The sequence below is a fragment of the Babylonia areolata genome, chromosome 14, assembly GCF_041734735.1.
Source record: "Babylonia areolata isolate BAREFJ2019XMU chromosome 14, ASM4173473v1, whole genome shotgun sequence".
NCBI lineage: Eukaryota > Metazoa > Mollusca > Gastropoda > Neogastropoda > Buccinidae > Babylonia > Babylonia areolata.
Window position 1 is genome coordinate 19,247,825 of NC_134889.1, and position 12,948 is coordinate 19,260,772.

A 12,948-nucleotide genomic window follows, 5' to 3' on the forward strand; every position below is an offset into this window, starting at 1 on the left:
TTTTGTTGCCGTGGGTTCTTTTACGTGTGCTAAGTGCATGCTGCACACGGGACCTCGGTTTATCGTCTCATCCGAATGACTAGCGTCCAGACCACCACTCAAGGTCTAGTGGAGGGGAGATAATATCGGCGGCTGAGCCGTGATTCGAACCAGCGCGCTCAGATTCTCTGGCTTCCTAGACGGACGCGTTACCTCTAGGCCATCACTCCAGTTTATCATATAAAAGCAAACAATTATTTTGAGTTTTCACATCTTTTTGATGGCTGTTTTTTTTTTTTTGTTTTTTTGTTGTTGTTTTTTTTGTTGTTGTTGTTTTTTTGTTTTGTTTTTCTTGTTCTTTTTGTTGTTGTTGTTGTTGTTGTTGTTGTTGTTGTTTTCAGGTAAGTTTCCACATAAAAATACACATCACTGTGTGAGTAAATGCCAACACACAAATCAATGGTACTCCATGTGTATAGTGAATTAGGCGTATTCCCAATACGTTGGAAAGTAATACACTGAATTGTTACATGTTGGATACAATTGATACAGTCACTTGAAACTTCTCTTATCGAGAGAACACATCAGTCCATGTATCAAGAAGAAAACAGAACTTCATGGTTAATGTTTTTTTCAAAAATATACTTGTAAACACGGGCCTGGGCCACGCTTGAAAAACAACAACAACAACAAAAAACGTATAAACAACACACAATTTATATTGGGCATACAAAGCCTCACGTTTGTGGTACACAAAAGTTTAAAGAAAAAAACAACAACTGAATAATATATTAGAAACTCAGAAAATAAAAGGGATAAAGCATCTATTGCAGCAGATTACAAACCAAGAGGTTTTCCTTTGACTGTACCTGAAGTAAGTCAGAACTGGAGAAAGATGAAAAAAGGTAGATTTTAAATATTCCACGATAAGATAGTTAATGAAGCAGTTGTGAAAATTTAGGAGATGAAATTCATCTCCTTGATCATTGAGTTAAATCTAAAGGAATTAGATAATTCATTTCAACATAAACCAGTTCAAGGGGTATTCCTAGTCAGCTGATGTTAGTAAGCAATGTTCAGCCAACTTTTCGGAAATGTGTGTTTGAATGTTTCACCAACACATGACGATGACTGTGAATTCAATACTCTATTCCATGTGCTTCTTAAGCCTTAAGGTTTTATGACAAAGAATATATCCCTTTCTCTCCTCTTCTCTTCTCTTCGACAATATTCTATTCTGTTTTATCTTATTCACACACAAAAAGAAAGAAAAAGACAGGAAAAAAGTCTGGTTTCAATGCAGTATGCCGTATCCCTCAACACGAAAGTCAGGGATCAGGAGAAATGAGAGCACCAAAGAAGTAGGAATGATGCTTCTCCCAGAACGGACCATGTCCAGCCTGCACCCACACCCTGTCTCCTTTCTGGAAGCGAAGGAGGGTCGAGACAGCGCAGGATATGACGTGATCGGGTTTGTTAAAACAACGGGAACGAATTCTTCTTTCACCATTCTTGAAGAGGTCGATGTGAAAGTCGTTCGAAACTTTGGGGTACAGTTGGAACCCAACGGAATACACCCCGGGGACTGCGACAGTGTAAACACCAGTGGTTTCGTTGTAGTCTCCCTCTCCCACTGCAAAGACCAGCTTGAAAGGGATGGCAGTGTTGGCGGTGACGTCGTCAGGGCCAGCCAGCTCTGCTCGGAACGACGGCGTTTGTTTCGGTGCTGGAAACAAAAAACACGGTTATCAGAACCAGGGTTACAGGCTGAGAACTGTGGAAACAGACAGACTTCTGGCAGTAAACTGGGAGATACCAGTAGCAGATGCAGATCGTTTTGGCAACAGACCTAGCCCGTTGCCCAAAGTGTGGAAAATATATTTCTAGGCTGAAGACAGGACCGTTGCCTGAAGAGTATAGACACTGGTTGAATGACAGCGTTTTTTTGACGTACAAACACTTGTCATCAGAATTATGATAAGTCCAGAGTGTGAACATATTATTGATTCTTTTTGGCTTGCTGTCAAATTGTAGTGTGGTATATAACTGAGTTTCGTACATTCAGAAAGCTTTGTTGGACTTGGGAGTTTTTCTGTTGGTAAACACTTCTGGTGAATTTGGCAGCAAATTGTAGAATGATGGCTGTGATAATTGACATAAGTTAAGTGACACCTAACATTGCTACAAACACTAAACGTTGCAAGCCTGTGCAATATAGATGCAATTGATGGGTTTCTGATCAATGGAAGGTTGTGGACAGAAAACGTCACAGCTAGAAGTTGTCCCATGAAATGAACCACAGGATAACTTACCGAGTATTCATGCTGAACTGTAGTTTAATGGATGATGTTTTGTACTGGATTAATAAAATGCTTTTGAACTGAACTGAAACGTCGTGTTGGGTGTAACTTACAATAAAAGTATGTAACATGAATCAAATGGGTTATTTTAACATAGTAGAGTGGTGGCCTAGAGATAACGCGTCCTCCTAGGAAGCGAGAGAATCTGAGCGCGCTGGTTCGAATCACGGCTCAGCCGCCGATATTTTCTCCACCTCCACTAGACCTTGAGTGGTGGTCTGGACGCTAGTCATTGGGATGAGACGATAAACCGAGGTCCCGTGTGCAGCATGCACTTAGCGCACGTAAAAGAACCCACGGCAACAAAAAGGGTTGTTCCTAGCAAAATTATGTAGAAAAATCCACTTTGATAGGAAAAACAAATAAAACTGCACGCAGGATTTTTTTTTTTAATGGTGGTGCTGTAGTATAGCGACGCGCTGTCCCTTGGGAGAGCAGCCTGAGTTTCACACAGAGAAATCTGTTGTGATAAAAAAAAAAAATGCAAAAATGCAAATACAAAAATAAATACTGCTTAGTAAGAACACAGGGCAGACAATCTTTCAGTGTCTTGATTGTTTTTTTGTTGTTGTTGTTGTTTAGTTAAAGTAGTTAAAGTATGAAAATTTGTTCATTTTTCATTGTCTTATTTGCTGTACAATCACCTTTGCCATTTTAATGGCGTTATTCTCACGCATCTGAACTTGAGTTTCCCATCTCCCGTACACTGCCTTTGCGGGGATCGTCTGTTAGACATGAAGGTAGTGAGAGAGGGAAGGGAGGGGAACAGAGACAGAGAGACAGTCGGGGTTTTGGGGGGATTTTGTGTGTGTGTGTGTGTGTGTGTGTGTGTGTGTGTGTGTGTGTGTGTGTGTCTGTGTGTGTCTGTGTGTGTGTGTGTGTGTGTGTGGTTTTTTTTTGGTTTTTTTTTGCTTTTAATCAGGACCACTCTAGAGATTGTTTGGGGTTCACGTCTTCTACAATAACTACTCACCAGCATGGGCACTCAGAGAGCGAATCTCTTCTTCGGCAGCATACAGACGCTGGGTGGTGCTGTTCAGCTCTGACCGGAAGTCCGACATCTGCTGCATCAGGTCTTCCGTGTTCGCACAGTTACTGCCGAGTGAAAAAAAAAATCACATGTTGCATTATTTTTATGTCCCCCTTTTTTCTGCTTGAGTCTTGTTTTGGTAGGTCTCAGCAATATATGTTGCAGACAATTAATTTTATTGTCACACTGCCTCTCACATACACATGCGTTCACGCGCACGGCCACACATACACACACACGCGCGCGCGCGCGCACACACACACACACACACACACACACACACACACAAGCACGCAAATACACCGACTGACAAACTGGCGCACACGTAGGCACAAAGAAAGAGAGAGAGAGAACGAACGAACGAACGAAATTATTTTAATTGAACTTTGGCCATGGAACACAATTCAAAACCAGGGCATTCGGGTGGGCATGGGAAGGGGTATTATAACACTTGAATAGATGACACAATATCATAATGTTCATGGACTTGACATTGATTCTACTTAATTAGGTCTGAGTATATGAATTCTCTTTTTGATCGCATGGAAAATAAATTTTGATACATGGGAATTTCTCTGCTTGTTGTTTGATCGGAGAAGTGAACTAAGAGACATGTTTAAACAGTTTTGAAGAAATTTTGTCCGTAAATCATTATATACAGAACAAACAAACAACAAATGGTATTCATCTTCTAGTTCACCTTGGCAAAAGGACAATGCTTTAAAGCATCATTTTCAGTGTACCTATTAGCATTGTTATTTAAAGGAAACACATTGAATCTGGCCTGAGACAACGCCACTCTGAAACAATATTCATCAGCATCTGTTATGTATTTTTCTTTTTCAAATATAACTTTGAATCATCTGTAGCATGAATATCTGTCTCTATCACTAATAGTACTCGACCATTCTTGAATGAAGATATTTATAAGTCTTTGCTTGAAAGTAATAAGAAATCCTTTCACATCACCAACACCTTGTTGCAATCACACAAAATTAAAACCTGTTATACATAATATTTCTCTAACCTGAGAAGCCCAACACTGTTTTCCATTTAAATCTAATCCAAGCAACATATGATAAGCCATGTAAGGCAATTTATTTTGATCCATCTGTAGTATTCTCAACCAGTACCTTATAACATTTAATAACGAGTTTACAAATAACGGATATCAACCAAGATCACCATTACCCACTTTGTTTGGTGTTTTCACTGGCACTCCCAAGGATCGCTTACAAGCTAATAAATGAATTTGTTCTGCATTAAGAACAAGAACAAGAACAAAACTTTAATCTCCAGGCCTCCGGCCCCTAGAAAGAAGTCAAAAGTACACAATATGGTGATCACTCAACCACAACAAAATGTAAAATACGTACTGTATGATAGTCAGTCGTGTTCGACTATGACCATCAGAACAGCAGAGGAGGCAACTGCTGTTCCGACTATCTGGGCTAGAGTTTGATTATAGTGGAGAGTGTCTTGCCCAAGTACATCCCCACTCTCTCGGCCAAGAGGGTTTTAGGACACTTGGCGTTGGGATGGTTCCCAAAGGCCAACTAGCCCACAAGGCTGCAGCACAAAGAGCCAGTGCAATTTTCCCTCCTAGTTTGAGAGTCATAGTCCTTCACAAAAGACTAAGCTGTAAATGGTTTCCCATTGACTGGAGAAACCACTGATAATACAGCTCTCACTTTGCTGTTGGCCCAATTGTAAACTTATGTCAATCTGTGATATAAGCCGAGTGTTGGGCCTAAAAATACGTACTAACTTAACCTGTAGAACAAAAGTGCTTCTCGTGCATTGTAAATTAATTCTAACTTTCATCATTGTTGTCACAGAGTTTCTGTCGTATCTTCAGGGCATTAAATATATAAACGCATAGTTTACGAATACTGTAAACAGAACCATTCTTCATCAAGTGAACATACGATTGACCTTCAGAGTTCAGATGTTTTTGCCGCAGGTCATTGTAAAGGACACAATTGTTTATAAAATGGTTTTCATCTTCGATTACATTACAACGTTTACATGCGTAATTTGAATTACATTTGAATGTTCTTCTAAAAAATGATCCATTTATTGGGAGCAAACCAAGCCGTAATTTTACTAAACAGTCCCTAAAACACTTTTTATCCACATATTCAAAATATTGCTCACACTGAAAACCAGTTTTAAACAGTCTGTAGTTATGATATATATCTTTAGACATTACTGACTCGTCCCACTCCTGCATAAATATATCTTTCATTCTTTGCTTAAATAATGACAAAAATGTTTGCTCACAACCAACGCCTTGTTGCAACCAGACATATCCAAACCCAAGTCTAAATAAAGTATTTTTTACTAAAGACACCCAGCATTTTTTTCCCCTTTCGTCTAAGTTAAACAACATCAAATATGCCTGTCTGGGTAATCGTTGCACATTCATATTCAGCAACCTTAACCAGTACTTGATACACCTTGTTCTGCATTAAGAGAGAGAGAGAGAGAGAGAGAGAGAGAGAGAGAGAGAGAGAGAGAGAGAGAGAGAGAACTCAGAACTTGAAACGTTTTTATTCAAGGATTAAGATTTTAGGCATGGTCTATTCTTCCAATCTGTCCCTGCTAATCTACATCTATTACAAATAGCACACACATAAATGAAGGGAAAAGGTATTCATGTAGAAGGACAAACATAACGAAGAACACACACACACACACACACACACACACACACACACACACACACACACACACACACACACGCACGCACGCACATGCACACACAGGCGCGCGCGCAGTAGTAGTAGTAGTAGTAGTAGTAATAGTAGCAGCAGAAGCAGGAGACAAATAGAACGAAATATATTTCACCCATAGGCAGACTGGGGAGGAGAAAGATGATAAAAGCAATCGTCTAAAACTTTGGCTGTCCATTTTGCCTGCCTTGTGTTATTTTCCAAGCCATGTTATACATTTTCTCACAATGGTCCGTAAGATATTGTCAATAGGGGTTTTCTTTTTTTTTCTTTTTTTCTTTTTTGTGGGGTTGTTTGTTTTTTCAGCATATTATGCCAGCCACATTATTTGTCAACGTTGATATTTCTACATTTGGACATTTATCTGCATATCTTGCAAACAATGTTGTTTTATTTTACTCTGAATAAAAAGAAAGAATTGGGAACATTCTTCTATTTTATTTCTGTAAATCTCGTTGTTGGTGGCATTTCTTTCCGGCCTGTTGTTGCAGTGCAAAGTATCTTCGGATGAGACGATAAACCGAGGTCCCGTGTACAGCATACACTTAGCGCACGTAAAAAAACCAACGGCAACAAAAGGGTTGTTCCTGGCAAAATTCTGTAGAAAAATCCACTTCGATAGGAAAAACAAATAAAAGTGCACGCAGAAAAAAAAAGGGTGGCGCTCTCAGTGTAGCGGTGCGCTCTCCCTGGGGAGAGCAGCCCGAATTTCACACAGAAAAATCTGTTGTGATAAAAAGAAATACAAATACAAAATCTTATCTCTGCTATATTTGCAAGTGACGCTATCTCCGTTTTGTGCAGTATCATGAAATAATTCCCAGGCTGTTCTTCCTTTTGTCTTCCTCTTTTTCTCTCGAGTGTATATGCCTGTGTGTGTGTATCGAAGTAGTAATCATAAGCTGGAAATAGAAACAGGGAGACACAAAGGCATACCACGAGACTCACGGCTTTGTAAGGTTTGTAACATGTCTGTGATTGGTGATGAGTTTCATTTTTTTATGGAATGTCCCAATTATGATCAGCTACGAAATAGATATGTTCCTAAAAACATATTTGTTTCCAAAATCGGTTTTTAATTTTTGTAATGTGCTCAAAGGAGGCAAAAAAGTCATTTTAGCTGTAAGTAAGATGATTAGATTTGCAAATGTTGCCTAGCTATACTTTTGGAGTTAAAAGACATTTGTGGTTTCTCAACTTTTATATGACATTGTTGTGTATTTGGAAATGTTTGTTCTGGGCACGAAAATATTATTTTGCAGTAATCCTCCATACTCCAATAGGAGTGAAAGGATAATTAAAACTTGAAACTAAACTTGAAACTATGCGCGCGCGCGCGCGTGTGTGCGTGTGTGCGCGAGCGCGTGCGCGTGCGTGTGTGTGTGTGTGTACGATCGTGCGTGCCTGCGTGAATGTGTGCGTGCGGGCATATGTGTGATGCCAGACCAGTATACTTACGGTTGTTGCCATTGCTTGCCACTGCCTCGGTTTTGCAGATCCTCAAAGGCTTCTGTCAGTTCTGTTATCTCTTTGTTCGTCTTTGCCTCTACGTCTGCCAGCTCGTCCTCTGTCTGACGTCGTCTTTTGTCCTGTCTCTCTTTCAGCCATTCTACGTCTTCATCCAGCTCTTCCTTCAGTCTCTCATCCCCGTCCTTTCGTTGTTCCTTCACATGTTCCAAACCCTCTTCAATCAGCTTCTTTAAGTGTGAGTCTCCCTCTTTGAGCAGTTCTTTCAAGTTGCTGTACATTTCATTCACTCTTTCCTTGACAAGAGTATTCTCATACTGTGCTGAACTGACCACTGGCTCTGCTTTGATGCTGAGGAAGATGGCAAACACGACACAGGACAGAGCAGTCCACTCCATGACAGATAATCAGAAAAGAAAATGCCGACTGGGAAAAATGTGCACGCTGTGTGTGTGTATTGACAAGACTGTTGGACTTCGATAGAAATGCAGCGCGACCCTTCAGCCATTAGCACGTCATCTCCGGTGGTAGAACACTAATGACCACATCTACACAATGGCAGCCCTTGTGTGAAGGAAATTCTGTGTACAACATCCAGTATATGTTTCTCGTTATTACTGCACAGCAGAAACTCATTGTTCGTTGTATCATAAGTGTCTCTGAGGTCACTTGTCAGATTCCTGGCACTCAGCGAGCGACCACGAATAATTCTGAAGAGATCCGGTACTTACACAAGCGTCAGCAGGGCACTGGTGAAGAACGTTTCTCCACACGTGAAGTGTTTATCAAGACTGTTGATGAGGGATACTTGACCGAGTGAATGTGAGACGACACTTAGCCATTGCGGGAAAACGACCGTTATAGCGTCTGGTGCAGTGCACTGATTTATTGAGCATTTGGTTTAATGATATTCTATGAAAATGTGCGTTTAGTTTTTATATCTTCGGCACGGTTAACATACTTATTTGTCTGTTCAGTGGCGGGTGCTGAACAAGGCACGAACAGACAGGTGGGTAAAAATGAAATATTTGTATTTGTATTTCCTTTTATCACAACAGATTTCTCTGTGTGAAATTCGGGCTGCTCTCCCCAGGGAGAGCGCGTCGCTACACTACAGCGCCACCTTTTTTTTTTTTTTTCCTGCGTGCAGTTTCATTTGATTTCCCTATCGAAATGGATTTTGCTACATAATTTTGCCAGGAACAACCTTTTTGTTGCAGTGGGTTCTTTTACGTGCGCTAAGTGCATGATGCACACGGGACCTCGGTTTATCGTCTCATCGGAATGACTAGCGTCCAGACCACCACTCAAGGTCTAGTGGAGGGGGAGAAAATATCGGCGGCTGAGCCGTGATTCGAACCAGTGCGCTCAGATTCTCTCGCTTCCTAGGCGGACGCGTTACCTCTAGGCCATCACTGACGGAAGTTATCAGGGAGCTTGTTCCACGTCTTAGGCGATCGAGAATGGTGTAATCTCCAGACGACCATTTTCTCAGTTTGGGGTTGATTGTTCGAGATATTTATTCACGACTTGAAACATATCTCTTTTTGCTGGGCTTTTTGTGGAGGGGGGGGGGCGGCGGGGGGGATGTTGTTGTTGTTGTTATTTGTTTGTTTGTCGTTTGTTTGTTTGTTGTTTTTTTTTTGGGGGGGGTCGTGGGGGGTAACCGGAAGTCAATTAAGGAGAGATTTAGAATAAAGGGGGGGGGGGGGGAGAAAATGCAAGCCAACTAAAGCGATCAATCAGCTAATAATATCAGCCCGTCGACTCAGTCCCGACTCCTCTGTACTCTCCCCCCAAAATAACCGGCAAGGGCACTGATCTAATAATGATAATAGTAACAATAATAATAATAATAACAATAATGATAATGATAATAATAGTAATAATAATGGATACTTGCATAGCACACTATCCAGAAATCTGCTCTGGGTGCTTTACAAAAACACTTATGTTTACATAACATTACATCAATATTACATACACACTGACTGAACCACACACACACACACACACACACACACACACACACACACACACACACACACACATGCACACACACACACACACACACACACACACACACACACACACACACATGTACCTAACAGCTACCCTCAACACATACGCACACATGGTCACGCACAAATACACATTAACAGACGTGCGCGCTCGTGCGCACACACACACACACACACACACACACACACACACACACACACACACACACACACATTCATATACATGCTTGTAGTTATGTCCAAATACATATGTATACACACGTAGTCAAACACAGTTAACGCAAAGGAAGTTGACCTGCCACACTATTGCTGAGGGAAAAGGTAAGTTTTGAGACGAGATTTAAAAGATGCAAGGAAATCAGAATGACGGAGGTTATCAGGGAGCTTGTTCCACGTCTTTGGCGTTTGAAAAGAAAACTATCTGTGCCCATAGGGGTATAGGTCTTACTTCTGACGTGAGGTGTCCTGAGAAGTCGAGTATCAGAGGAAGAACGGAGCTGGCGAGACGGAGTACATGGGGGAGTTCAGAAAGATACTTGGGGCCAGATCCGTTGACTGCAGAAAAGGTCAGAGTGGATAGCTTATAGTCTATTCGATCAGAAACAGGCAACAAGTGGAGAAACTGAAGGAGAGGAGAAACATGGTCAAATTTAGAAGCTCTGCAAATGAGTCTGGCAGCGTTATTCTGAATTCGTTGGAGTCTGTCTAACAGATATTTGGGAAGGCCGGCCAAAAGAGAATTGCAGTAATCCAATCTTGAGAGAACCATTGAGTGTCTTGGTTGCATCGGTTGAGAGATAGTGTGCGGATAGAACTGATTCTACGCAGTTCCAAATAGGCAACATTACAGCTATTCGAAATGTGCTGTTGGAAGGAAAGAGACTGGCCTAGGATTACACCAAGACTGCGAACAGAAGGAGAAAGTGAAACAGGTATGCTATTGATCAGAACAGAGTCAGGAATGGAAGGATCTCGACGAAACTTCTTTGGACAGGCTATCATAAATTCAGTCTTATCGTCATTTACTTGCAGCTTATTGAGAGTCATCCAGCAATGCACTCCCGTGATTGAGTCACCAGTGCATCAAATTCAGCTATGGAAGCCAACTGATAAAGTTGTGTGTCATTAGCAAAGCTGTCATGCGACATCGCATGATGACTGATGACATCCGACACAAGAGCCGCATACAGCACGAAAAGAAAGGACCTAGGACGGACACCTGTGGGACACCATATTTTAAGGCAGATACTCTAGAGTATCAATCATTTACACACGCTTTCTGTATACAATCTGACAGATAAGACGTGATCCATGCAAGTGCAGTGTCACGAATACCAAAGGAAGTTTTAAGTCTATTCAAGAGGCTAGAGTGATCGATAGTGTCAAAAGCTGCTGACAAGTCTAAGAGAGCGAGAACAGATATCTTATCCTCATGAAACCCAGATCTGAACAAATAAGCCGACAGAGAGACAGACAAACAGTCAGACAGACAGGAAGCGTAGTGAAAAGTGGATCCCGATTTAGAAACCCCATCACCCCCCCACCCCCCACACCCACACACACACACACACACACACACCTCTACCCCCAGCCCCTACCTCCCACCCCAACTGTCTTGCCTGGTCCTTCCATGCTTGCTTGAGACACGGTGTCAAAAGGGCCAAACAATCTTCGAAAATGCCCTCTCTCTCTTTTTCCCCCCTCCATCTCCATCTCTATCTCACGATTCAATTTAGAGGCGGCCGTATCTTCTAACGTGGCTGCAGTGAAGAAGGAAAGGAGATCGGTTTGGTGAAAAGGGTGGGCACTTTATCCGACAACAAAATCAAAACAAAACAAAAATAAATAAATAAATAAATAAAAAAACAGGGTGAAAAACTGTCAGCTGAAGGGAATGAATGGCTTTGAACTTGCATGAACATTGCTCAGCTACCATCATCGTCTTTGGCACTAGCAGCACGGTCATTTGTGGTGTCTTGCAACAGGAGGTTAGCGTTTATTCGTCTTTATATATATATATATATATATATATATATATATATATATATATATATATATATATATATATATATATATGTGTGTGTGTGTGTGTGTGTGTGTGTGTCTGTGTGTCTGTGTGTCTGTGTGTGTGTGTCTCTGTGTGTGTGTGTGTGTGTGTATGTGTGTGTGTGTGTATGTGTGTGTGTGTGTGTGTGTGTGTGTGTGTGTACTACTACTACTACTACTACTGCTGCTGCTGCTGCTGCTATTACTTTTAGTACATCTGCTTTTGCATCAATCACCGAACGTAAATGTGATTTTGCTATTTAGCAGAAACAACAACAATAGCAATAGCAATAACAATAACAACAAAAAACAAAACCTTTAACTCTCTCCATACGAACGGCGAAAGAGACGACGTTAACAGCGTTTCACCCCAATTACCATCATCAAAATATTGCAAGCGGAAGGCTCTTATACTGAAGAGGTGAATGTTGACAAAGAATACCACAATTCTGACGACGGAAGCTAAAGGTGGGGTCATTCAGACACCCACTGGACATCCGAGGGGTCTGTGTAGAGGAGAAGAGAGGACTGGCCGTACTGAGTGAGTTAAAATGGAACACATGAGGTCAGGATGCAGGTTTCGTTTGGCAAACGAAGGCAAACTATAAGCCCAAACATTAGCAGCATCCTTTTGAAGGCAGTATCAGTATCAGTAGCTCAGGGAGGCATCACTGTGTTCGGTCAAATCTATATACGTTACACCACATCTGCCAAGCAGATGCTGACCAGCAGCGTAACCCAACGCGCTTAGTCAGGCCTCGAGAAAAAAATAATGATAATAAAAATATAAATTAAAAAAAAATAATAATAAAAAATAATTTAAAAACAAAAATAATAATATAACATAAATTAAAAAATAAAATAATAAAATAAAATAAAATAACAAAAAAATTAAAAAATAAAAATAATTAATTAATTAATTTCATTTAATTATTTTTTTTTTTTTTTAAAGAATAGATAAATACATAAAAATGCTACTACTACTTTGAAGAAAGACACGTGGGTACCTTTCTGTCTAGTCACTGTCTTATAATGACAACAACTTCAAAATGACACAAACTTATCAAGTAAACACAGTTTTCATCTGCATTCTTAAAAATAAAAAAAATTAAAAATAAAAAAAAAACCTGTTGAAACTTAAGCACTGTTTCTTCTATTCATAGTAAAGTTGTGTCCGTTGTTAATGGCTGAGGATGAATTACTAATTGATGAATATTTACATAATTCCGCGAATTGGCTTTCTCCTCTCTCTTTCTCTCTCTCTCTCTCCTCTCTCTCTCTCTCTCTCTCTCTCTTCTGTGTCTCTCTCT

At 40.7% G+C, this 12,948-nt stretch overlaps 1 protein-coding gene across 1 annotated transcript; it reads right to left on the bottom strand.

The window, feature by feature from the left end:
• Positions 1–600: 600 nt before the first annotated feature.
• Positions 601–8,175, bottom strand: LOC143289890 (uncharacterized). The gene is made up of 3 exons (XM_076599101.1): positions 7,563–8,175; positions 3,313–3,434; positions 601–1,705 (listed from the first exon to the last, which is right to left on the bottom strand). Exons 1-3 carry the CDS (start codon positions 7,967–7,969, stop codon positions 1,308–1,310), a joined length of 927 nt encoding a protein of 308 aa, XP_076455216.1. The 5' UTR covers positions 7,970–8,175; the 3' UTR covers positions 601–1,307.
• Positions 8,176–12,948: the final 4,773 nt, after the last annotated feature.